Source organism: Rhincodon typus, chromosome 1 (genome assembly GCF_021869965.1).
Source record: "Rhincodon typus isolate 14 chromosome 1, sRhiTyp1.1, whole genome shotgun sequence".
NCBI lineage: Eukaryota > Metazoa > Chordata > Chondrichthyes > Orectolobiformes > Rhincodontidae > Rhincodon > Rhincodon typus.
The window spans coordinates 140678798-140703797 of NC_063332.1; the positions used below are offsets into that span (position 1 = coordinate 140678798).

Below are 25000 nucleotides of genomic sequence, written 5' to 3' on the forward strand. Positions count from 1 at the left end.
GAAACGTCAGCCTTCCTGCTCCTCTGATGCTGCTTGGCCTGCTGTGTTCATCCAGCTCTGCACCTTGTTACCTTGGAAAATAGGTGACAGGTTTAGATAGAGGATCTGGATCGGTGCAGGCTTGGAGGGCCGAAAGGCCTGTTCCTGTGCTGTAATTTTCTTTGTTCTTTGTTCTTTGTAAGGTAACTTTAACTGTGACATTGATGACTGCAGCCAAGGTAATACACCACTGTGACTAAAAGCAATGTGCAAGAATTGTGCCAGGGTCTTGCCTAGAAATAATGCCACAGGAAAATTGATGCTGTTGCACTCAAACACCCTGATAAGAGACAAAAACAAAGTTGCCGGAAAAGCTCAGCAGATCTGGCAGCATCTGTGGAGGAGAAAACAGAGTTAATGTTTCGGGTCCAGTGACCCTTCCTCAGAACTCTGTCTTCAACATGTATCCTCAACTCCATCCCACAGAATATTACTTGCCGCCATCTCAGCACAACCCAAATCCAGTGTGAGGTAGAAAGGGCTATTCAACAGCCAAAGAATGACGAGGCATCAGGAGCTCTAAATTATGGTGGAGAAGCACTTTGACAACACAGCCTCAACCTTTATATTTGAAGAGGAGAACATGAAATGACAGGAGAAATCTGAGGTGCTGTAATTGTGACCATCTTCAGGAAGTGTGTTCAACTCCAGTGCTACAGATGAAATTCCCTACTATTGGCCACAGGAAAAGTTATTGCAAGAATCTTCCTCAATCATCATCTCCATGTTGCTAAAGAGTTCTTTTTGTAGATGCTGGGAATTCTCTAAATGCTGGGAATAGTATCAACTTTTGTACAACTTCTTTGATCTTATAAAAGCCTTTGACACTGTCAATCACGACGGATTATAGAGCATTGTCCTTCATTTCAACTGTCCCCAGTAGTTTGTCTCCTGCCCCGTTCCCACCAGATCCATGAGGACAAGCAAGTTAAGCAAAAGATCAACCAATGACCTTCACTTTTGGACTGAACACTAACACTGTTCTCAAAATTCCTTATAGCAATGCTCAACTTCACCCTGCTGCAATGGACCTAATCTACAAAACCACTGGGAACCTATTCAGACTCATTTGCCTGCAGGCCGGATCCAAGATCAGCTCAGCCTCTGTCATTGAACTATAGCATACAGGCAATGCTTGTATCTGTGGACATTCCAGTGTGCCGGGCTCCAAGCCACCGTCAACACCTTCAATGAGGTTTATTTGAGCACAGAAGACAGAAAAAGATAGAAGACAAAATATCCAGAAGACAAAGGTTCTCCACCAACCTGCCCTTGCCATACCACACTTGCCAGACCACACACCCAGTTAACAAATCCACAATGAGGCCTTGGGCAATGTGAACTATTTCCTTACCCCTGGCGCCAACTGTCAACAAGCACAGACATTGATGTTGTGCTTTAACCTCACATTCAGTGTGCCAGCACAACCTCCGAAGGGTGTGATTGAAGACCAGGACCTCAAATGCAGCACCAGGCTCAGCGTCTACAGAACTGAAATCTATCTTCTCTCGATAATTAGTAATGTGACAGGAAGTGTCATCATCAGTGCTATCAGCAGCACTTGATTAGCAATAACCTGTTCACTGGCCTGCACTGTAGTTCCATCAGGAGCACTCAGCTTCTGATCTCATCACAAAATTGGTTCAAATGTGGACAAAAGAGCTGAAATACAGAGGTGATGTGAGAGTAACTGCCCTTGACATGAAGGCCGTATTTGACCAAGTGTGGCATCAAGGAGCCCTAGCAAAACTGGAGTCAATGGGAATTAGGGGAGATCTGTTCATTGATTTAGCAAGGCCTTTGACAAGGTCCCTTGGAGCAGGTTTTACAAAAGATGAAGTTGCATGGGATCCGCAGTGTGCTAGTAAGGCAGAGACAGAACTGGCTTAGTCATAGAAGACAGAGGGTAGGAGTGGAAGAGTGTGTTTCTGATGGGAGATCTGAGCACATGGTGTTCTGCAGGGATCAGTATTGGAACCCCTGTTGTTTGTAATGTATGATGATTTGAAGGAGAAAGTATGTGGCTGATTAGTAAGTTTGCAGGTGACACAAAGATTGAAGGAGCTGTGGATAGTGAGGAGGGTTGCTAAATGATGCAGTAGGATATAAATAGGCTGGAGACTTGGGAAGAACAATGGCAGATGGAGTTCAATCTATACAAATGCAAGGTGATGCATTTTGGAAGATCTCATGCAGGAGGGAAGTATACAGTATATGGCAGAACCCTTAGTAGCATCAACACAAAGAGGGATCTAGGTGTACAGGTCGACAGCTCCTTGAAAGTGGCAATGCAAGTGGATAAGGTGGTCAAGAAGGCATATGGCACACTTGTCTTCATCAGTTGGGACATAAAGTATAAAAATTGGCAAGTCATGTTTCAGCTATATAGAACACTAGTTTGGCCACATTTGGAATATTGTATACAGTTCTGGATACCACACTACCAGAAGAATGTGGAGGCTTTGGACAGGGTACAGAAATGGTTTACTAGGATAATTTGGAGTATTTTAGTGATGAGGAGATATTGGACAAACTTGGTTTGTTTTCATTTAAATGTCAGAGGATGAAGGGGTAACCAGATAGAAGGTTTCAGAATTTGAAAATTAACAGCAAGGACCTTTTTTAGATAACATTCAAACAATAATAACCATTTTTAGCAATTTTAGTGGTAACTCATAGATGTAGATGCTACTTTTGAGATTATTGTGTTCATAGAATCCCTACAGTGTGGAAATAGGCCATTCAGCCCAACAAGTCCACACCGACCCTCCAAAGAGCATTCCACCCAGACCCATCCTCATACTGTATCACTATAACCATGCATTTCCCATGGCTAATCCACCTAACTTACACCCCCGGACACCATTGGCAATTTAGCATGGCCAATCTACCTAACCTGCACATCTTTGGACTGTGCGAGGAAACCAGAGCACCTGGCAGAAACCCACACAGACACAGGGAGAATGTGCAAATGCCACACAGATAGTCACCCGAGGGTAGACCGGGTCCCTGGTGCAATGAGGCAGCAGTGCTAACCACTGAGGCACCGTGCCGTGTATGAACAGTAATATTAATGATGCTTTTGGCAACAGTTCATTGGACAACAAATGTGATAACCCATGGAAAAGAAAATAGAGTTTGTATCCACGTTTTCCCAGACAATTAACTTCTATGGAGATAGTAAAGACTACAGTGGAGCTGGAAAAGCACAGCCGGCCAGGCAGCATCTGAGGAGAGTGAAAGTCAATGTTTCAGGCCAAAACCCTTCATCAGGACTGGGGAGGGGGAGGGGAGCCCAGAAATAAATAGAAGGAATGGGGTGGGGCTGGGGTAAGGATAGGTGAGATGGAGATAGGTGGATGTAGGTTGTTGTGGTTGATCAGTGGGAAGGGTAGAGCAGATAGGTGAGGCAGAAGATGGACAGATTGAGGGTTGAAGGTGGAGAGATTTGAAGCTAGTTAGGTCAATATTCAGGCCATTGAGCTGTAAACTCCTAAGGTGAAATATGAGGTGTTGTTCCTCCAGTTTATGTTTGGCCTCACTCTGACAGTGGAGGAGACCAAGGAAGGACGTATCACCAGGGGAGTGGGAGGGGAAGTTAAAGTGCATGACAACTAGAAGGTCGTGTTGGTTGGTACATCCAGAGTGCAGATCCTCTGCAAACAGGTCCTGAGTCTGTGCTTGGTCTCCCCCATATAGAGGAGACTACATCGGGGGCAATGGATACAGTAGATGAGATTAGATGAAGTGCAGGTGAATCTCTGTTGGATTTGGAATGATTGGATGAAATTAGATGAAGTGCAGGTGGGACTTCCCAGATATCCTCCTACTTTAGAGACCGTAGTTTCCCCTCCTCTGTTATTAAGGATGCCCTCAACTGCATCTCCCCCAGTTCCTGCACTTCTGCCCTCAAACCCTCTCCCCCCAACAACAATAAGGATAGAGTCCCTTTAGTCTTCACATACCACTTCACCAACCTCCAAATACACCGCATCATCCTCCAACATTTCCATCACCTACAATAGACACCACCACCAAATGGATATTTCCCTTCCCATCCCTGTTTACTTTCCACAGGGTCTGTCCATTCCACGACTCCCTCATCAGCTCCACATTCCCCACCAACCCCTCCACCACATCTAGTACCTTTCCCTGCAACCACAGGAGGTGCTACACCTGCCCCTATACCTCCCCTCTCTCTTTTGTCCAAGGCCCCAAACAATCCTTCAAATCTGGCAGAGATTCACTTGCACTTCATCTAACCTCATCTACTGTAACCGTTGCTCCCAATGTAATCTCCTCTATATTGGGGAGACCAAACACAGACTCTGGGATTGGTTTGCAGAGCATCTGCACTTTGCACACACCAACCAACCTGACCTTCTGGTTGCCATCCACTTTAACTCCACCTCCCACTCCTCTGATGACATGTCCATCTTGGTCTCCTCCACTGTCAGAGTGAGGCCAAACATAAAGTGGACGAATACACCTCATATTTCACCTTGGAAGTTTACAGCTCAATGGCCTAATTATTGACTTCACCAGCTTCAAAATCTCTCCACCCCCAACCTGTCCATCTTCTGCCTCACCTATCCGCTCCACCCACAATAACCCCCTACCTGCATCCACCTATTTCCATCTCATCTACCCTCTCTCCAGCCCCACACCCTCCCTCTATCTATTTCTGAGCTCCCCTCCCCCTCTCCCTCCCCAGTCCTGACAAAGGTCTCAGCCTCAAAAGTTGACTTTCCTGCTCCTTGGATGTTGTCTGACCTGCTGTGCTTTTCCAGCTCCACAGTAAACTTCTATCTTTTGCTGTGCCATCCAGGTGAAGCAGCAAATGGACCCCATATATTCTACCACAGGCTGAAAAGAAATTCAAACTATTGTGAACTTTCCATTGCTAGACCAAGAATAGCTGAGGCAACGAATGCCACATTTTTCAGAGAATGCTGTACAACTTGAAATTGACCTTAAAACAGATTGTGTTTTATGATGCAAACTTTCTACCATAGGAATCACCCTACGTTATGCTGAAGAAAAATTATGAACAATTCGAAGGAAATGACCAGTACGAAGGCTATTGTGTTGATCTAGCTGCAGAAATAGCCAAACATTGTGGCTTTAAGTACAAACTATCCATAGTGCCTGATGGGAAGTATGGCGCTAGGGATGGGGAAACAAAAGTTTGGAACGGAATGGTGGGAGAGCTGGTCTATGGGGTAAGGTAACAAATAATTTAAATGATTTTATTCCAGCTCAGTCAATGATTAAAGTACCCATGCCTTTAATACACAATGGACGGTTGCCAAGAAGACAATAAAGTTATGATGCTGATTTTGACACATAGGCAATATATCTATTGTGAGAACCTATGGAAATGTTATTGTTTACTTGTATCTTGACTACATATAAGTAAGATACTCTTCTGTTATTTCCAGAAATGAAGGAATCAAGGAAATCATGTGATGATGATGGATAATTACATTTCCTAAAGTAACAAGATACATTTAATGAAAGATGAATGTAAAATATTTTCACATTACAGGTTTGGTTGCACAAATGCCAACCTTTAAATAAAATGTTGCTAATGGTCTGCACTTGGCAATATTTGTTGAATAACATTTCCTTTTTAATATTGGATCAAATCTTTTTGCATGGAATCATGATAAACAAACAGTATCTCTCCAGACATAACAGTTTCCATATCATTAAGAAGTGTTCATATTCATACTTAAATTAATAAATGAGTATAGACATAACAGGGCACTGAGTTTATCATCTTAGTAATTTTAAATAATAAGGTAGTTGTGACTTTGTGGTATTACTATATTATGTTTTAATTAAACTATAGCCTTGCCTTGACTAATATTTCAAAGCAACAGCCTTGGAACAACCACCCTCAACATTGTAACAATAATTGAGCATAATTATATTTAAAATTACAATAGGAAAGACATAGAAGCATTAATGAGGACAGAAGATTTTTTTTGATAGAGAATCTTCACCAGTATTGAGTAATTATATCAATGACAAAATTGGACTGAAAAATGCCAGTGTTTGAACATTACTTTTACTTGGTTAAAAGTACATTGTCAATCTATTACATTCTTACCTATTAATAATGATATTAAATTCAGCTTTTTTCTCTACCTGTGTTTTGTCTCTGCAGAAAGCAGATATTGCAGTAGCTCCATTGACAATAACATTGGTAAGAGAAGAGGTGATCGATTTTTCAAAGCCCTTCATGAGCCTTGGGATATCCATCATGATAAAGAAGCCCCAGAAGTCGAAACCAGGAGTATTTTCCTTTCTAGATCCATTAGCTTATGAAATCTGGATGTGCATTGTCTTCGCTTACATCGGGGTCAGCGTAGTTTTATTCCTGGTCAGCAGATTTAGTCCATATGAGTGGCACACTGAGGAATACGAAGATGGACGGGAAACACAAAGTAACGACCAAACAAATGAATTTGGGATATTTAATAGTCTCTGGTTTTCTCTGGGTGCCTTTATGCAGCAAGGATGCGATATTTCGCCAAGGTTGGTCACTCAAGCATTTTAGCTTTGTGCATTTTCGGTCCCTATCTGATGCCATGGTGGATATATATTTGCACTTAAATCAGATATTTTCCCTATACAAAAAGGAGAAAAGGAATAACATGAAAATTTATTTGAATGTATTGGCTGTAAAAATGGGAAAATAATGAAAAATGTATATTTTATTCAGATCGAAGAAGTACACAAATGATATCTTATAATATCATTCATGTATTTCTACAGTGAACTAATATGCACCATGCTGCTGAGACTGTAAAATGCATAAGGCTACAGTCATTATTTAGTCCTCTTGGAGGGGTACCGTGTTTTTGCTGCATATTTCCATTTTACAATCAATGGTTATGTGTACCTAACAGAAGCCAACGAGAGGAACAATGACAAATGGTAAGAATTTCCAGCCTTGTTAGATCATCGCCCATCCGTCCATACAGTTGTTTCTTATAACATTAACATGATTTTGAAAAACTTTAAAAAGGGGATAACCGGTACAGTAATTTATTTTAATAGGTTCCTGGCTCTGAAATTAATTTGTTGACAGGTTTAATTGAGACAGCAGAGATCTTTCATTGAAATCCATTGCTAAACATCAAATATGCTAGAAATATTTATTTGAGATAGTATTGTGGGCAGACATAATCATCTTTGCTTTTCTACTTTTTGAAAATTTATGTTCCTTTTAATATACATATGCAGCTTTATCTATTGCAACTACGATCAGTTAAAATTCTTCAACCTTACACATTTATTGTGAACGACACTGTTAGTCACTGCATCAAGTAAAGGCTTTAAACAGATGTGCATTTTTGATAGTTGATAGTCATGATAAATTCACAATATTTTATTTATTGATCTTCAATTTTCATTAATTTACACACTGATTAATATGTCTTGTTTGTGGATTGTTTAGCACATTATTCATTTTGTTTGCGAAACTATATAAATCGATTAGATTAGAAACTTCCACATTTGTAGCTAAGTACAGCACTTTCAGCATTAGCCTGGCAATACTCGATTCAGTTTTGAATATTTGAAGCACATTTACAATTGTTTTTATGACAGAAATGAATTGTATTCTGCATCACGATTTGAGGAAAGGCAGTTATCTTGGTAGTTGTGAAAATAATAGTATTTTTCCCCAATCCCTTTCATAGTTAAACAAATATGTTTAATTATTTTACATATGCAAAAGAATGATTGATGAATAATTACTTACAAGCAAGTTGTTTGCAGTTTATTAATAGCGTATTGGTCACACCTAGCCATGATAATTGGTAATTGGTGAATAATCACGGTAATCAACCATTGATCATGAGCTCACAGTTTGTCATGGTAGCTGTTGGATTCATCTTAACATCTTGTGTCAACCTTATTTGAATAATGCTTTCCATTTTCATAGTACAGGTCTTAAGCAGGTAATGAGTTTTCTATTTTTAGTTCAGTTGGAATACTGGAGAAGCAATTATATGCATAGTCTTATAACTGGCACCACTCAAAGCACAAAAATGGTAGACTTAGCGTATTGAAGGTTCATTGAGAGAGCAACTGCTTTGAAGATCTGTTTATTCTACCATTAAGAAGTGTGTGATCACAGTTGGTAATGATTCCTACAACAGCCTATCCTCCTTTCCTAAGGAGGCGAGGTGAGTGGCTTCCTGGCTGTACTCAACCTCTGCCTCTACAATGTGACTAAGATCCACTGATGAATTACACACAGAATATTCAATCGTTGTAATATATTCCTTACCTAGGTTAGAAAGTGCAATCGAGGATTGCTAAAATCCAGCTCCTTTGATGAAGAAAATTATTAAACCACTCTTACTGTTTTCAATAAAAAGTAAACAAAACCATATTTAATTTATATCTGTACCTTTTCCCTTTTATAGGTTTGACAGGTGAGGAAAGCTTAATTTCTAATAATTTCTTGAAACCTGGTGCATTATGTTAAAATTTAAAAATCCTCATCTTTGCAGCTATCTTTCACAAAAAAAAAGTTTTGCTGCTAGATTTTATTTTCTTATTTTAATGTAATTTTGTACTTGTGGTAAAATTTGGTAACAATCCCACAAAATTACTCTCAGATTTATAAAAACCTGAAAAAAAGCAAAAGTTAAAGGCTATAACTATTAGAAACATTAATGTGAACATTACAAAAGGAATTATTTTGATGATGAGCATTAAATTCATCTTGCATTGTTTCCTGAGCCATAGATTCCAAGACCACTACTGGGTCTGTGCTGGAATAGATGATCTCAGCAGGGGGTGAGTTTCCTTGGGCTTCAGAAGGGAGAAATCAACCACTCTTAAGATATACAGTGATCTTTGTTGGAAAGTGCAGATTTGTGGACACCAAGGGGGAAGAATTGCTCTGGTTGCTTTGTCTTATTACTGTATAAATTCCTTTAAGAGAAAACATATGTTTGCCACGTTCTTAAATGTGCAACCAGAGGAATTATTTCTTTTAGGTAAGTATCTGAACAGTTCGAATATGATGTCCTCATTGTTGAATTGTCTGTCAACACTGACTGTTTTGAATTAACACGTGAAATATGGCCATTTTTGCACTACAAAATTAGCAAACCAGCACGTTTCAAAAAAAGAAATCCATTGAAGCTCTGAAATGACAGCTGGTGTAAGCTTACCAGACATTAACCTTTGATATGATTTTTAAAAATTTTGATTTAGTTTTACTTGTTGATTCTGAAATATCTTTGTGAATGTAGAAGTTAAAGTGATTGATCAGTAATCCATGTGACTCTATTGCTATCAAAATAGAGAAGGGCACTGAGTACTTGGAGAATAGGTCCAATGCTACTAAAGAAAATAATTTGGTACCAAAAGATCTACGGGGGTACCTCGCAGGTTCAGCGACCTTTACAGTTCTGGTAAATTAAGATGTATGCAAATATTGCAGCTGAAATAAAAAAAAAGCAAAGTAATGTTGCCATTAGATTATTTGATGGAATTAACAGTAGTGGGAATTTACTTAGATTATCTCTATTTTAACCCCACTTAGTACAATTCAAAGAAATTTAACTTCTCCTGCAATTTTCGAGCAAGATGAGAGGAAAGAAAGAATACAACTACAAAAAACCTTTTGGATTTCTTAACTGTTTTGCATGCACAAAACTTGTGCGTTTGCAACAAATTTGTTTCCCATGCTTATGATATGTTTCTTTCATTAAGCACCTGGGTTTGAGAAATTATATTGTGTTTTTGTAAATAATTCACCTTGATTCTAGCTCACCTCAAAAGTTGTTTCCTGAATGTTGAGCTTTTGCATTTTTATGTATGAAATGCTTAGCTTCTCATATCTGTGTATAAACTGTTTTAAATGTTCTAAATGTCTTTTTAAGATTAAGTGAAACTAATCATTCCAGCATTTGGTGCGGTCTTTGTGTAAAACCATACTATATGTACTTGGAGTATAAATATCCCATTTCTGCCTCTATTTTGTATACCACGTAAATAATTCACACAAATCTACTGTGGAGGTCTACTGTTTGTAATTTGTTTTCATCGGGCGTATTCTCATATTGCTAGCAATCGTCTTATTGCAGGGATGCACTTTTTATTGTCTATTAGGCCCAAATGATACTGTTTCCTGAAAAAAATAACTGTAGAGCTGTGTAGGTTTGATAATATTAAAGCATTATCTTCCCAAATCATCCAGTAGACATAAAATCTATGAACTGATTTTTAATTGTTCTCAAAAATGGCCATAATATGCACTTAATGTGCTTCCCTGTAACTAAATTCGGTGCAAAATAAGACATGATTGATCATTCTGTCCCAACGAAAGCATTCACTTCATTTTATAAATCCATTTCACACTTGTTATTAGATCCCTGTCGGGGCGAATTGTTGGAGGTGTGTGGTGGTTCTTTACCTTGATCATAATATCATCATACACGGCTAACTTAGCTGCTTTCCTGACGGTGGAACGAATGGTATCTCCCATTGAAAGTGCGGAGGATCTTGCAAAGCAAACAGATATTGCATATGGAACTTTGGACGCTGGATCCACAAAAGAATTCTTTAGGGTAAGATAGGGTACTTTTACCTTTGTATTGTGTTTATTTCTGATGTGAAAGAGTTATTCTGACTATGATTCGGTTGAGAAAGCATCAACATTTTTAAAGCATAACATTGATCATGCAAAGAATTTGATAATCCAGTTCATGATCACTGAGTTTCTATTTATACATTGAGCATAGCAGAGTTTTATTGGTGTCTTGACCAATATTTATCAGTCAGCCAAATTCACTTGAAAATAAATTGTGTCAGGTCATTTCCACCCTGCAATTAATGGAATCACATTGCGCCCAAGTTGCCTGCGTACTTTGCAATAATAATTCTGTTTCAACCATATTTCAATGGCTGTGCAGTGCTATACAACTAAAAATGTAAAGATAGCTGATGCAGAAAAGTGGTAACGTCACACTAGTCCGTTGGGAATCTGACATATTATTGGGGTACAGAAAAGGAACCTTCAGCTTACATCTTTAACTCTCTTCGTTTCACTGCTGGACACAGACACCAGTGTCAAAAATGTAAACTATTTTGAAGCACTAGTACTGTCTTATGAAAATAAAATTAGAAAAGAAGAAAACATCATTGTGCCATCCAGGAAAAGATAATACAGGCAAATATAATGGCTAGCTTATTCCATGGAGGGGTAATCACAGTCAAATTGCCATTCTGCTCATATTTGTTTATAACTGTACTGAATTCTGTTTTATCTCTAGCTGTGAATTCAGATCCTGCCTCTTTCAGAAATACAGAGTGTAATTGAAATCAATACAAGAGAACAAAGGCACAATACAGCACAGGAACAGGCCTTTCAGCCCTCCAAGTCTGTGCCAACATATTGCCCTTCCAGACTAAAACTGTCTTCACTTACAGGATCCATATCCCTCTATTCCCTTCCTGTTCATGTATTCGTCCAGGTGTTTCTTGAATGTTGCTATTGTGTCTGCTTCCACCATTTCCTCTGGCAACGTGTTCCAGGTACTCACTACTCCTTGTGTGAAAAACTTGCCTCGCATACCTCTTTTAAACTTTCCCATCATACCTTGAACCTGTGTGGCCTAATAATTGATCCCTCCACCCTGGGGAAAAAAAAACTCATACTTCCCACTCTATCCATGCCATTCACGGCCTTATAAACTTCTATCACGTCGCTCCTCAATCTCCTGCATTGCAGTGGAAACAAACACAGTCTATTCGACATTTCATCATAGCTAAAATCCCCCATACAGGCAACAATCCGGTAAACCTTTTTGTACCCTTATCAAAGCATCCATATCCTTCTGGTAGTGTTGTGACCAGAACCAGTATGGCCTAACTAAAGATCTTTAAACCTGCAGCATAACTTGTCTATCATTTTACTCAATGCCCCTTCCACAAAGACAAGCATGCCATAGGCCTTTTCTGCTACCTTATCTATCCGCACTGCCATCTTCAGTTATCTGTGGACCTGCACATCCAGATCCCTCAATACTCCTAAGGGTTCTGCCATTCACTATATAATTTCCACCTGTACTTGACCTTCCAAAATGAATCACCTTACATTTGTCCAGATTAAACTCCATCTTTTCTGCCCATGCCTCCAACTAATCTATGTCCTGCTGTATCCTCTGACAATCCTCCTCACTATCAGCAACTCCACAATCTTTGTATCACCCGTAGTGCAGATTAGCTGGGTGAAATCAAATGACATCCCCTCTTGCAGCAGTCAGTGCACCATGCTTTGGAACTTAAATGTCCAGCATTACAGCCAGGCACTTTGACGGCTGCTGTGAAAGTTTATGTATATAAGGTTAGGGTGGCAGTTGGTTAGGTGGTTAGGGTGCTAGATAGGGAGGGTGCCCGATGAGCAAGGTGCCAAGTAAGAATGCTTACCATTGGAGTGCTTAGGATATAACAGAGTGGTGAAAAGGTGTTGAGGCCAGCAATAGCAGTTGGTAGAGAGCGGATGCATATTTGGGCTGATGGCATCTCAATTAGTGCAGCAGAACACGGAAAGGATTCGATCACACCCATTTTGTACTGGAGGTGATTTTTGCTGTCTGTTGACTTAAGTGAAAAGTTAAATTCGGATAAGTTTTGAATGGGTGGCTACTGCCAGCACACCTGACACATTCAATAACAGTAATGATCAGCCCTGAGCTGAATTTTAAGAGCATCCCCTTGCAGACATAGTGCAATACTGACCATGAGAGACCATTCTCTGGAGTGCTATTGAGAACAATGTTCCTTGAAATCTTCTCAGACAGCATTACCTCTACACAGTGACAATGAAGCAGGACTTGTTTTATAACCAATTCTGTCAGAACATTTGCTTTCCCTTTTGTAACATTCATCTTCAGGTTTCAGGTCCCCTAAATTGACCTGCATGCTATTTTTCTTTCTCAACTCTCAATTGCTTTTTAGATCAATCCAGATTTAATATCTAAAATTATGTTAATAATCTGGTAAAAATTGTGTGTTCTCATTGGTGTGATTTCATCCAATCTGTTTACTTAATTGATGGTGAAAAATCTTCACTGCCTTAACGATTAAGTGGATTAACCATTACCTATGCCAGGTTCCTTCACATCCCAATTCATCAGTCTGTTTGGTTTCGATTGGGAATATTTGAAACATACTTTAACAGGGCTTTCATCACCAAATTCCTCTTCCATTGCTTTCTGTTTCATCATTACCTGTAATTTATTTATCAATCCAATAGGATTATTCTTTTCCATACTGTATGACTATCTTTTCCTTTGCAGCATTGTCTAAATGCAGAAATACTGGAAATATTCAGCAGGATAAGCAGCATCTGTGAGGAGAATAATAGGGCAAAATCTTGTGTCCTCTCCTATGGCACATTTGGAGATGTGGGGGATCTTATCAGATAGGAAGGTGGCATGTGAGGCTCTGACACCTGTCACCTCGACCCTCCCACCTGATTATATCCAAGATGAGTTCCCTGACCCACCACCAATTAAGTCCCTTTATTTGAGGCCTTTATGTGGCCAGTAACAGACCTCATCACTGATGCTGGTATTAACAAAATGGTGGACAGGGTCCACACCATGCAGGGACCATGAAAAGCAAACTTTTGCTTGTGAGAATCTTGAGAGAATATGTGTGGTTACCTCACTTAAAAGTACTTAGCGCCTCATCAAAGGACCTAGCATCAGGAAACGGAGAGGGGGCCAAGCTGAGCGCCACCTCCATTCCGTTGTTGTTGATCTCCTTCTCCCCTGCCTCTGCTATCTCTACCCCCTGACCTCCTTCTCACATTCACTCACCCATGCTTCAGTCCCTACTTCATCCAAGGATTAGATGGGTATCAGCCACTGCCTCCTGATGGTACTGCTTAATGCAGAGGAGCTGCTGCCTGTTGTTTGGCAATTCTTTGCAGTTGGGACTTCTTCTCTGAGGTCCTTGACCCCTTGGATGAATGAATGGATGTGTCTGTGTGTCTATGTATCTGTGTGTGTCGATCAATGAATGGATCTGTATTTGACAGACCCACAGGCGGCAGGAAGGCTAGTGACAAGCCGATAGCAGAAACACCAGCTGGGCAAGCGTGGTTGGAGGCAAATGAATGGATTGAAGCCCAGGAAGGAATTTTTTTTGCCTGGCTCAACCTTGACTGTCATTTTGGAGACAGTGAGGGTCAGAAGGGACATGCTATTTCTTCAAGATGGGAGGAAGAAGCCAGCCACCCAAACTGACCAGACAAGTTCAGTTCTGAGGAAGGGTCACCGGACCCGAAACGTTAACTCTGTTTTCTCCCTCACAGATGCTGCCAGACCTGCTGAGCTTTTCCAGCAACTTTGTTTTTGACCAGACAAGGCTGGAAGTTGTGGAAGCTCACAACAGCAAGAGTGGGATCCCCAGGACTTCGATACAGAATCAGATACTGACCTCATTAGATCAGAAAAAATGAATGGCACACCACTCCCTGACTTCACTAGTGTCCTCCAGCACAGCACTGATGAACACACCTTAGTTCCACATATATATTTCTATTTCGCACCTCCTCAAATTTCTACCTGAATAATCAATATTCACACTCAGCATTATTGTACAACTATTTGCATCTATCCCTCTCAGCCGTCTTCAATGAATTCTCATTCCATTGCATCCACACATTCCTGCTCTCACACTAATAACTCTCTGCCTTTTCTTATTGCAGAAATAAGTGCACAACTCTGGGGAGAGGCAGACAAACGGGGGCGTGGGGGTTAGCGTGTGGAGTGGGGCGGAGGTGTGGCGAGGTGGGGTGGGGGAAGCCATAGCCACCCTGGCTATATTGGAAAAGGATGCCTTGCCGATTTTTAGGTTGTATAGACAATTTTCCCCTCCCTGGAGGTGGTGTGAAAGGAAAATAATTGCACATATTAGCTCTGGAGAGATAATTGCCCCCGTTTTGTCACCTACGAAGTGAGGCGATAGCAAGTGCTGGGGCCCTTTGAGGGTTTCCTTGAGTCACCAGCAATTAAGGCCCATAAGTCATCAATTACTGCTCATGTGAGGACCTCAACCCACACATCTTTAATTACCTGCCTTTCTGGTAGGTGACAAAAGTGTCTGGTTTTCTGGCCGTGTAACCAGGGCAACCTACCCACCAGCTTGTGAGGTGCTTATATTTACCCCAATTCAAGAGCAGTCAGAAACATGGATTGAGGGCGAAGGGGTGGTTACTGAAAAGCAACCTGTGCACCTGCCCATGGCCTCAACTCCTGACTGTCCGTCTCCCCCATGATCTCCTCCTTGTGAAAAGCAGAAGAAAGAAACCTGCCCTCTCACTGTAGGATCGACTCAAGAGTAAGCATTGGCCACTAGCTCACAGGACCCCGAAACAGCTGGCCTCTAATTGGCCAGCGGCTTTTGGCAATCTGGGATGAGGTGTGTGACAGGTTGAGGAGCTCACCAACACTTGCTAGTCAGCACTTAATGAGCTGACTGGCGTGTGATATGGTGAGTTTTCCCAGCACTGCGGGTAGCAAGTTACTTAAAAATGACAACTGCTCCCATATTTAGTCTGAAAAGGGGAAATCATATTCTGGGTATCAGCATTGAAAAGATAGGGGTGGCTTGCAGACCTGGTAACAGTATTAGATATCACATTGGCCCTTGGATATTAACAGCAACTCATGTTGGATTGATTTCAGCACTGACTGAAATACCATGTCGAAGTTGAACCCTTTCCCTCAGTCCGAACTAAGTCATCTTTGAACTCTCACAGGTTCTTCAGAGTGATGGTGGATCTGTGGCAGGACAAGGCCAAAAAGTTCTTGGGGGAGGGTGAGCTCCATGAAGATGCACCATCATCATTACATAACCTACATACAGCCTCCACAAGTACAGATGAACTTGAATCAGTGGGTACTGCATTAGAGGTGGCTAGCTGGTCACATGGTGAGCACGATGTCATAGAATATTCATAGTTTCATAGAATCCCTACAGTGTGGAAACAGGTCCTTTGGCCCAACAAGTCCACACCGAACCTCAGTGCATCCCACCCAGACCCATCCCCCTATAACCCACCTAATCTACACATCCCTGAACACTATGGGCAATTTAGCATGGTCAATCCACCTAGCCTGCACATCTTTGGACTGTGGGAGGAAAGTGGAGCACCCAGAGGAAGCCCACACAGACACGGGGAGAATGTGCAAACTCCACACAGTCGCCTGAGGATGGAATTGAATGCGGGTCCCTGGCGCTGTGAGGCAGCAGTGCTAACCACTGAGCCACCGTGCCACCTCTTCTCAGCTAGTTTTGCTGAATGGAATTTTTGAGTATAGCAAATATGGTGACAAAGACTAATGGAGAGCCCTTCTAAAGAGTGCCATATACACAAAGCTTTGTTCAACTGGAATTGGATGCTAAGCCTTATGAGCCAGCCTTGAAAAGGGCACTCGTGAAGCAGCAAAGGGAAGTGTGCATGCTTCTGTCAGCAATTCAAAAGGCAACATCTACCCGTGCAATAAGATTGAGGAGTTCACCTCCAGCAGGAGTGCCGTGATATCTCAGCGAATTGCTCTGATGTCCATCTCCCTGGAATCAGTGGTCACTGGCTGAAGCATAAGATATGGTAGACAACCAAGTCCATGCTAGCCTCCAGCAATGGCCTGCACTCTACTTCTGCCACTTCACACCAAATGCAGGAAACCCTCACCTTGGTGACTCACTGAAATACAAACAAGTGTTCTCATACTCTAAGCCAGTAGAGGAGCGCTGATTGAGAAAGCTAAATCTTTATTGGTGTATCCTATGCTGTGGGTACAACCTTTTGCGAACTGGACTTTTATCCCTCTGAGTGCTTGTTGATGCTACAGCAATAGTTGTTGCTCCTGGTGCTGAATCTGTTGGTATGGCTCCTGCTGCTTCTATAGTTGGTAAGGCTGCACCTGTTCCTTGTCAGACGTCTGTGCTTTAGCTGCATTCATTGCTCCTATGCTGCAGTGAAGGCTGACAGCAGGAAAATTGAGATTGAAGTGACTAAAGTCACTAATGAATTGACTTCCAAAAAGTAAAAAATCAGCTTCAAAGTGGTGAAGACGTGTTTTTAGAGTTAAACCTGTGAGTAAACATTTCTTGTTCAAAGGAAAGTGTAAGGATAAACCAATTAACTCAAGACAAGTCAATTTTAACATAGATGATGGGAAAGTAGTAGTCTGGAAAACAGTACCAAATAATAAGCTTATCAAAAAAGTTGAAATATATAGATTAAAAGGGATAATAATAGGGAGGTTGTACTGAATTGTTTTCTTTTGGGCTGAATAAAGGTGTTTCTCCAGGGGTTAGTATTAGGCTTTACTTGATCTCTATTATAATAATGATTTAAGTTTGATTGCTCAGAGGAACATTTAAAAATTTGCAGTTGACTCAAAACTTGTAGAAGTCCAAAAGCAGAATACTGCATCATCCAGAAATCTCATAGGAAAAGTAGAAATGGTGGGAAAACTGCAGGTCTGGCAACATCTGTTTTGTACAGTCAAATTATTCGTAAAAAAAAATTAGGAAGATTAAGTGAATATAAACCCAGGGTGTCAGATTTACTGTTGCACTACATGGTATGCTTTAAGAAATACAACAAACTCCAGCATTTGACTCCACAAATGTGAATATTTCACACTTCTGGGAACAAGAAAGCACAATCTGTTGGCAGCAGGAAATAAAAAACACAAATGTTTTAAACTGATTTAATGTTGAGTTAGTGAACTAGTGAAAAATCAACTGAAACTAGTGCCAGAAAAGGAGAGGAAGCAAAGTGAATGGTGCAGAAACAAAATGGTTGCGTAGCTCCAGCCTGTGTTCAATTGGGAAATGATTGATATTGAAGAGGCATTTGAGCAGTTTAAATGAAAGTGCAGATTGGTAGTCTGTTGACAATTTCTTAACAACATTGAAAAACAAGATGAAAAGCTGATGGATCAACTCATTTGGGGTTCTCCATGTCCTGAGGTACAAAAACACTTAATTGGAAAGAACAAGTTCACAATATAACAAGCATTGGCACTGCCAGAATGCATGAAGCCATGAGTAGAATAAAACAGATGCTGACTACCCAAGTCAGAGGGACGGCACAGTGACTCAGTAGTTAGCACTGCTGCCTCATGGCACCAGGGACTTGGAATTGGATTCCAGTCTTGAGTGACTGTCTGTGTGCAGTTAGCACATTTCCCTGTGTCTGCATGAGTTTTCGCCACGTGTTCTAGTTTCCAGTCACAGCCCAAAGATGTGCAGGTTAGGTGGATTGGCCATGGTAAATACAGGGTTATGGGGATAGGACGGGGAGCTGGGGCTGGGGTTGGGGCTGGGTGGGATGCTCTTCAGATGGTTAGTGTAGATTTGATGAACCAAAAAGCCTCTTTTCACAATAGGGATTGTATGAATTGTAAGTGGCTAGCTTTCAATTTAGTCACAAAAAAGGAAGCAGGGTTGGTGCAGTAAAGCAAATCAAAATGACACACAACGTTAACTGCACATTCTACATCACTGAAAGAGGTAATTCTGCTATCTTGGAGTTGAGAAGTTATGAAGAGCTACAGTTTTTCTCAATATACCTTGAAGTGAGCAATTAGAAAATGATTGATGCTAAGTTCTCATTGAAAAGTACCCTCCAATTAGAAACAAAGAAGATCTGGTGCAAATGCCTCTGCAGTGTTTTGATACGACTATTGTTGCTTTGAAGATTTTGAGTATCACATCACTGGGTCAGTGAAGATATCAATGATTTAACTCCAGAGGAAGTATCAATAGAATTAACAAGAAAGTTTAAAAAACAGCTTGAAGAGTTGGAAGAAAGGGAGACATTTGTCACAGCCTGCAGATTGGATAAATTCCATTGTTGTGAGAGAGAAGCCAAGTCAACAGTTAGAAATTTGCATGGATCCCAAAGCATTAGCCAGAGCAAAGGTTACCATAATGTTTGGTGCTAGAAATCAATCATGTACCACGAAACTTGATGAGAAAACTTCACCTATAACAACACAGAACACATCCTGAAGAGAATACAAATTGATGTATCTAACTTTCGGCTTCAATGTTGGCCAGGATGTTTTCCAGCAGAAAGTGGATGAGACATACAAGAGATGTAAAAGTACATCTTGCTTCACATGAGGAGGTTATGTGTTCAAATCAATTTTGCTGTGATTCAAGTTCCTAGATATTATGCCTTTGGTCATACTAGTCTGAAAATACCTGGCTTCACTTGATCTCGGAAGTTAACCGTACTCAGGCTGGGTGAGTACTTAGATGACAGATTGCCTGGGAATGCTGGGTACAGCAGGCTTGCCATGAGGTCTGAGTTCAAGTTCCACCTGTATAATGACTTTCCAAACAGATTGATTAAAACATGAATTAAGAATGAGAAAAAAAGCAAGGGATATAAAGGAGCAGAGAGCAGAACAGTTGATAATTAGAACTGTTGTCTAAATGGAAAAGACCATGGCTATCTAAATAAGGGCATGGACAAACAAAGAAAGCTGGAATCATGCTAAACTCAGACAAACATATTGTGAATGTGACAGTTCAGTGCTAGTTCTTTTGATTTGTCTTTACACCTAAAGGAATCAAACTAAGTTATGATAAAGTTGCAGCAATCTCAATAATGACAGCCTCAAGAGACTAGAAAGTGTTAAGACCTTTCCTTGGCTTAATTCAGTACATGAATTCTTTCGTATCTCACATTTTAGAATACATAGCAAGTGAGAAAAGTGATTGAACACCAAATGTCACAGTCACGAAAGGAATTTCAAAAAACACAGTGGAATATTATGCAATTCAGACCTCATGGCAAGCCTGCTGTACCTGTCACATACTACAACTGAGAGAAGCCTGTCAATCTGCAAGTAGAAGGAATGGAAGGAACCTTGGAACAAGAGAGAAAATCAATAGCATTTGCATCCAAAGCACGAAGCAGCTGAGACCAGATACGTCAATAGGAAAAAGAGCTTTTGGCAGTCATGTATGGATGTGTGAAATTTCGTACATATCTCTGTGGGAGAAAATTCATAGTGGAGAGTGATCATTAATCACTGGAACAGATCTACAGAAAAATTTACTTAGAGCATCAGCAATTCTGCAGAGTTACTCTTGAAGCTTCAGAGTTGCGATTTCTGAAAGACAAGCCAGGAGAGAAAGAGAACTGGTAGATACCCTATTTCAATTGTTGCCACAGGAGTAACGTGATGTAAAATATCCAGGTAGAAAGATTTATCACTTAAATAATGTAACATGGCTGAAACCTTGTCAAGTTAGAGACAAGACGAGCAAAGATGAAGAGTTACAGATATTTTTCACCAAGTGATCCAGGATAACTTGATGAGATGCAGCAAACCCTTCAGCAATAGGGCAGTACTGTTCTATGATGACATCTCACTGGAAGTTAGCATTTTTGATGGCCAAATCCAGGATAATCATAACCAACATGATGCAGCAAAAAAGTCTCCATGAGACACATGATGGTGATGTGAGAATGGACAACTGTAAGGTCATGGACAGATCACATAAGTACCAGATATGCCTTTACAAAGGCATCAAAAGAATGCTGTCTAATTGTAATGTATGCCAAAAGAACAGAAACACAAAGCAGGAGGATATGATAGTCATTAAAGCATTAGTGAGATAATGGCATATTGTAGGAGTCAATTTTTATGCTCACAATTAAGTGGTACTTTAACTTGTTAATGCAGGCTTTTTCTGAAAGTTGCCATTTTTCTGAAAGGTGAAAGATTTGAGAACTACACCAATCCACTCAATAGTACAAGTTGTGTTAACTTAGCAAGGGATTCTTGAAAAAGTAATGTGTAGTAGTGGAACCCAGTTAATCTCTATAGAGCAACAGGAATTTGTTGAATATTACAGGTTCAACATCATTACCCCTACATCTTGGGACATGGGTTTATTGAAAGTTGCATCCAGATAGTTAAGAGAATCCTCACAAAATGCTGAGAGACAAAGGAAGATTCAAACCTTGCCTTATTGTCTCTCTGATGTCAAGACCGTCCTGAAATTGCCTGCATTTCTGTTGAGTTGAAGAAAGTCTAAAACAATACTTTCAAGGAAAATCATTCCTTCTTGGTAACCAGCAAGACAGCAACTCACCTACACACAGGCAGGAGGAGGTCAGCAGATCAATAAGCATGGTGAATCCCTGCTTGAAATGTTTAAAGGAGACATTCTATATGTGCAGAATCCAATTTTGAAGACACAGAAAAGCAGAAAGGATCAGTAATAAGACTTACAAAGCCACTTACCAATGAAACAAAACCAACAGCATCACCAACAAGTGGTACAACATCAACAATATCACAGCCAGTGACACAATAGCACAATATAAACCACATCAGCTGGCTGCAGCACCAGGTTACATGCATGGCATCGATAATATTGCGTGCCAATTCTCCACTGAAGGCAATGAGTGCTAATTTTACTGGAAGAAGACACAACATCCTATTACTTAAGTGATAATATGAATAGCATTTTTATAAAGAAAACAGACTCTAGAAAAACCCAGAATCTAAAGGTGTTCAGTTTAGTTACAAAAGTTCAGTTTATGACTGTTCATCAGAAGCTGACATTAATCCATTTTTTCTCCCCCTGGATTTTGTTAAGCTGCTGAGTATATCCAGCACTTTTTGTTTGCATTTAAAATGTATTAGTACTCTGAATTGTGAGAAAAATAGTGATAAATTACAAGAAGAGACAGACAGGTGGGAGGAATGAGTAGTCATGTGGCAGATGAAATGAGTGCAGCGAAGTGTGAAACCAAGAATGTAGTAGCAAGGAAGTCAAAATGAATTTACAAAACACTCATTTGGCCTCAAATAGAGTATTGTGTCCAGTGCTGGTGACAGCATTAGAAGAAGGCTTCAGAGAAGATTCATGAGCATGGTGCAGGTAACTTATCTAAAATCTGGCTTTCCAAAAATTGGAAATGGCCAAGCTCCAAGTATTTTTATAAGATGCCATGCATGAATTCTAGTTCTTATTAAATCAATAAAGTAACTTACTGACTTATTTGCTGAGGTGCTACATTGATGCTGCCTATCTACTGACTTCCCATGCCAGCCTTTTCTTCTTCTCCTGAGTGGTCGGGACAGCCGTTGACCTCCCTGTCCTGGCTTGAACTGCCAGGCCTGAAAACTGGCAAGATCCAAAATCTGGCATGGACTCACTACCAACACTGCCAATTTTGAGCTATTGTACCTGGACCAGAGATGAGGAACTTGGGGATAGAATGGAGAAGCAAAGATTATCTTTCTAAGAGAAGCCTGAGAGGAGATTTGATAGGGATGTTCAAAAGGGATAGGGATGTAAGGTATATAGACAAATAAGTAGGGAAGTGTCATTCCCATTGCCGAAGCATGAGAATTGAAGGGCACTGATTTAGGGTAAATGACTGAAGAACAAGAGTAGACACAAGGGCAGGGGAATAGGTCTAGCTAAACTACTCTAAGGCCACAAGATGTTCAATTCACTCTTTTCATCCCTTCATTGAACAATGAGTTCTAATGAGCAACAAGTCTAAGCTAGTTGACCTGAGAGAGTTCCAGACTGCTGAGTAAATCCAAGCACTGGATGTTAAAACCAGAATCCTAAAATTACTTGGTTACCAGTGTATGAGGCTTTTCCCACACCCCTGCAAAATTATTTGGTTTAAACCTGTAAGGGTGTAAGATCACATTGAGGTTCTGACATGTTTTAAATCCCGCCACTTACTGCCCTGAAACCCTAACTGCCCATTCTATCTTTTGTTTCAGATTGATGATGTTGCGCCAGAACTCTGCTCACAGATCAGAGACCTGCAACATTTACTTCCCTCTCCAAAAATGCTGCTTAACCGCATAAGCAGTGCCATCATTTTCTCTTTCTAGCTCTGATTTCTAGCTTCTGCAGCATTTTTGTTCATGAAATTGCAACCTCATTCTGTCACATCCAGTGCACAGCATTTCAGTTATGCTTTCCAACACATTTTGTGCATCCAACTGACTGTGCCTTACATTTGCTGTTTTCCCTCTCGTAAATTTCATTCCTTTCTCCTTCTCCTCCTCCAATGTTTCATTGTATTTTTTATCCACAATGTTACTTCACGTTCCAGCTCCCAGTTGCCCTTCTAAGCCTGATGTTTCTACAGTGAGACATAACTGAGCCTTACATCTTAACTGCCAGGGGGAAACAAAGAAATGAAGTGTGACAGCTTAAAAGGTGACGGTTTCCTTCAGTAGGTGTTACAACAGGTGTTATAAACAAACACGTCTTAAATATGAAGCCTTAGCAATTGGAAAAGTCAGTTATCACTATATTTAATTGTCTAACAAAGAGCGGGGTAGGAACTTACAACTGCTAGTTATCCATTTTTTACCTGCAATATATGTGACTGGCAAAGAAAAATCAGCCAGGGACCTCGAACATTCATTTACCTGTCCAATTCAATAATTAGACAAAAAATACAAGAAGCTGTTTAGATATGCACCTCAGGGCACCTCACTAATTATAGGACGCTGATTGTGATTTTAATGCACAAATATGACAAAGTTGTGCAGTGTGTGGTACTCCCAATCTTTTATACCTAGCATTGAGCAACTGTTAAGGAATCCAGGAATGCTCAAAATAAAGTCCATTCTTAGAGATATTCTGGAGTTTTTTCTGGAGTAAGAGACACATTCATGTTCTTCTTTTTGGATCAAAATCCTGGATCTCTAACAGCACCATGGTCTGTCTACACAAGGATTGCAGTGTTTCAAAAAGGTGGCCACCACCACCTTTTCCAGGGCAACTAGGGATGTGCAATAAATGCAGGCCCAGCCAGCGATGCCCAGATTGTGTGAAAGAACTAAAGAAGTCAGAAAGTTGTAGTGGTATACCTGCTGGGCACATGTAGGTCTCTCACTAAGACCTCTCAATGAACCTGTAAGTGATTAAGGTCTCCTAATTCTGGCCCTGTGGGGAGATTATGTTCAATTTGGGCTCAAGTTGGAAATTCCCCTTAATCTGTATGTAATTTAACAGTGTTTTAAGTGCAGGTAGTGTAACTGTCCCTGGTAAGTTGATCATTCTTTCTTGGCAGAGATCCAAAATTGCACTTTTTGAAAAAATGTGGGCATATATGAAGAGTGCTGAGCCATCTGTCTTTGTCAAAACAACTGCAGAAGGTGTGGTTAGAGTACGAAAGTCTAAAGGAAAATATGCTTATCTCCTGGAATCCACCATGAATGAGTACATTGAACAAAGGAAACCTTGCGATACCATGAAGGTTGGAGGAAACCTAGATTCAAAAGGATATGGGATTGCAACACCCAAAGGATCCTCATTAAGGTGGGTGGAATAGTATAACAATATTCTTAATGTTGTTATAGTATCCCACCTACCCTGATGTGTTATTACTATTGTGTTATGGTTTGTATGAGTATATGAGGTAACTTCACTATTGCAGTTTCATGGAATAATTATATTTTCTTTAAGCACAATCTTTTTAATTAATTGCACTATATATATACCTTTAAAAAACCATATTTATATTTATAATCCTAAATGTAAATTACCTGTTTTACTTGTGATAATGAATATGGTTTCCGCTCTTGAAGCAAACACAATGGATTGGACTGAAACTCAGAATGTGCCATGCAGACGTGTTTTATTATTGAGGGAATAAAACAAATTTTAAAGCATGGGAAAAGATATCCATTTGGTTCCTGAAAGAACACGAGACCAAGAGTTGAAAATGAAGGCTGCGTGTAGATACCTTACTTATCACATTGATACCCAAGGTTTACCTGACACCATGCTCAGCCAGGCTGAAAGGGAATGAGCAGCATATCTTGCTGAAAAAATTGCCAAGGCTTCTCTACAATGCAGATCAGGTTCCCACATGATCTGTAGAATGCCAATA

At 40.4% G+C, this 25000-nt stretch overlaps 1 protein-coding gene across 5 annotated transcripts in view; it reads left to right on the plus strand.

Annotated features, from left to right (window-relative positions):
• gria2b (glutamate receptor, ionotropic, AMPA 2b) overlaps window positions 1-25000 on the plus strand; it is a 143649-nt gene that overhangs the window by 113723 nt on the left and 4926 nt on the right. For 4 of the 5 annotated variants that reach the window (XR_007262880.1, XM_048601037.1, XM_048601051.1 and 1 more), the window contains 4 exons: window positions 5055-5261; window positions 6212-6582; window positions 10442-10640; window positions 24179-24426. Coding sequence is in view for 4 of the 5 variants with exons in the window: in XM_048601037.1 (XP_048456994.1) it covers window positions 5055-5261; window positions 6212-6582; window positions 10442-10640; window positions 24179-24426 (1025 nt within the window). In the remaining variant the exon portion in view is untranslated. Of the gene's footprint in view, window positions 1-5054; window positions 5262-6211; window positions 6583-10441; window positions 10641-24178; window positions 24427-25000 lie in introns of those variants that run through there. The other variant, XM_048601044.1, reaches the window with a different exon arrangement.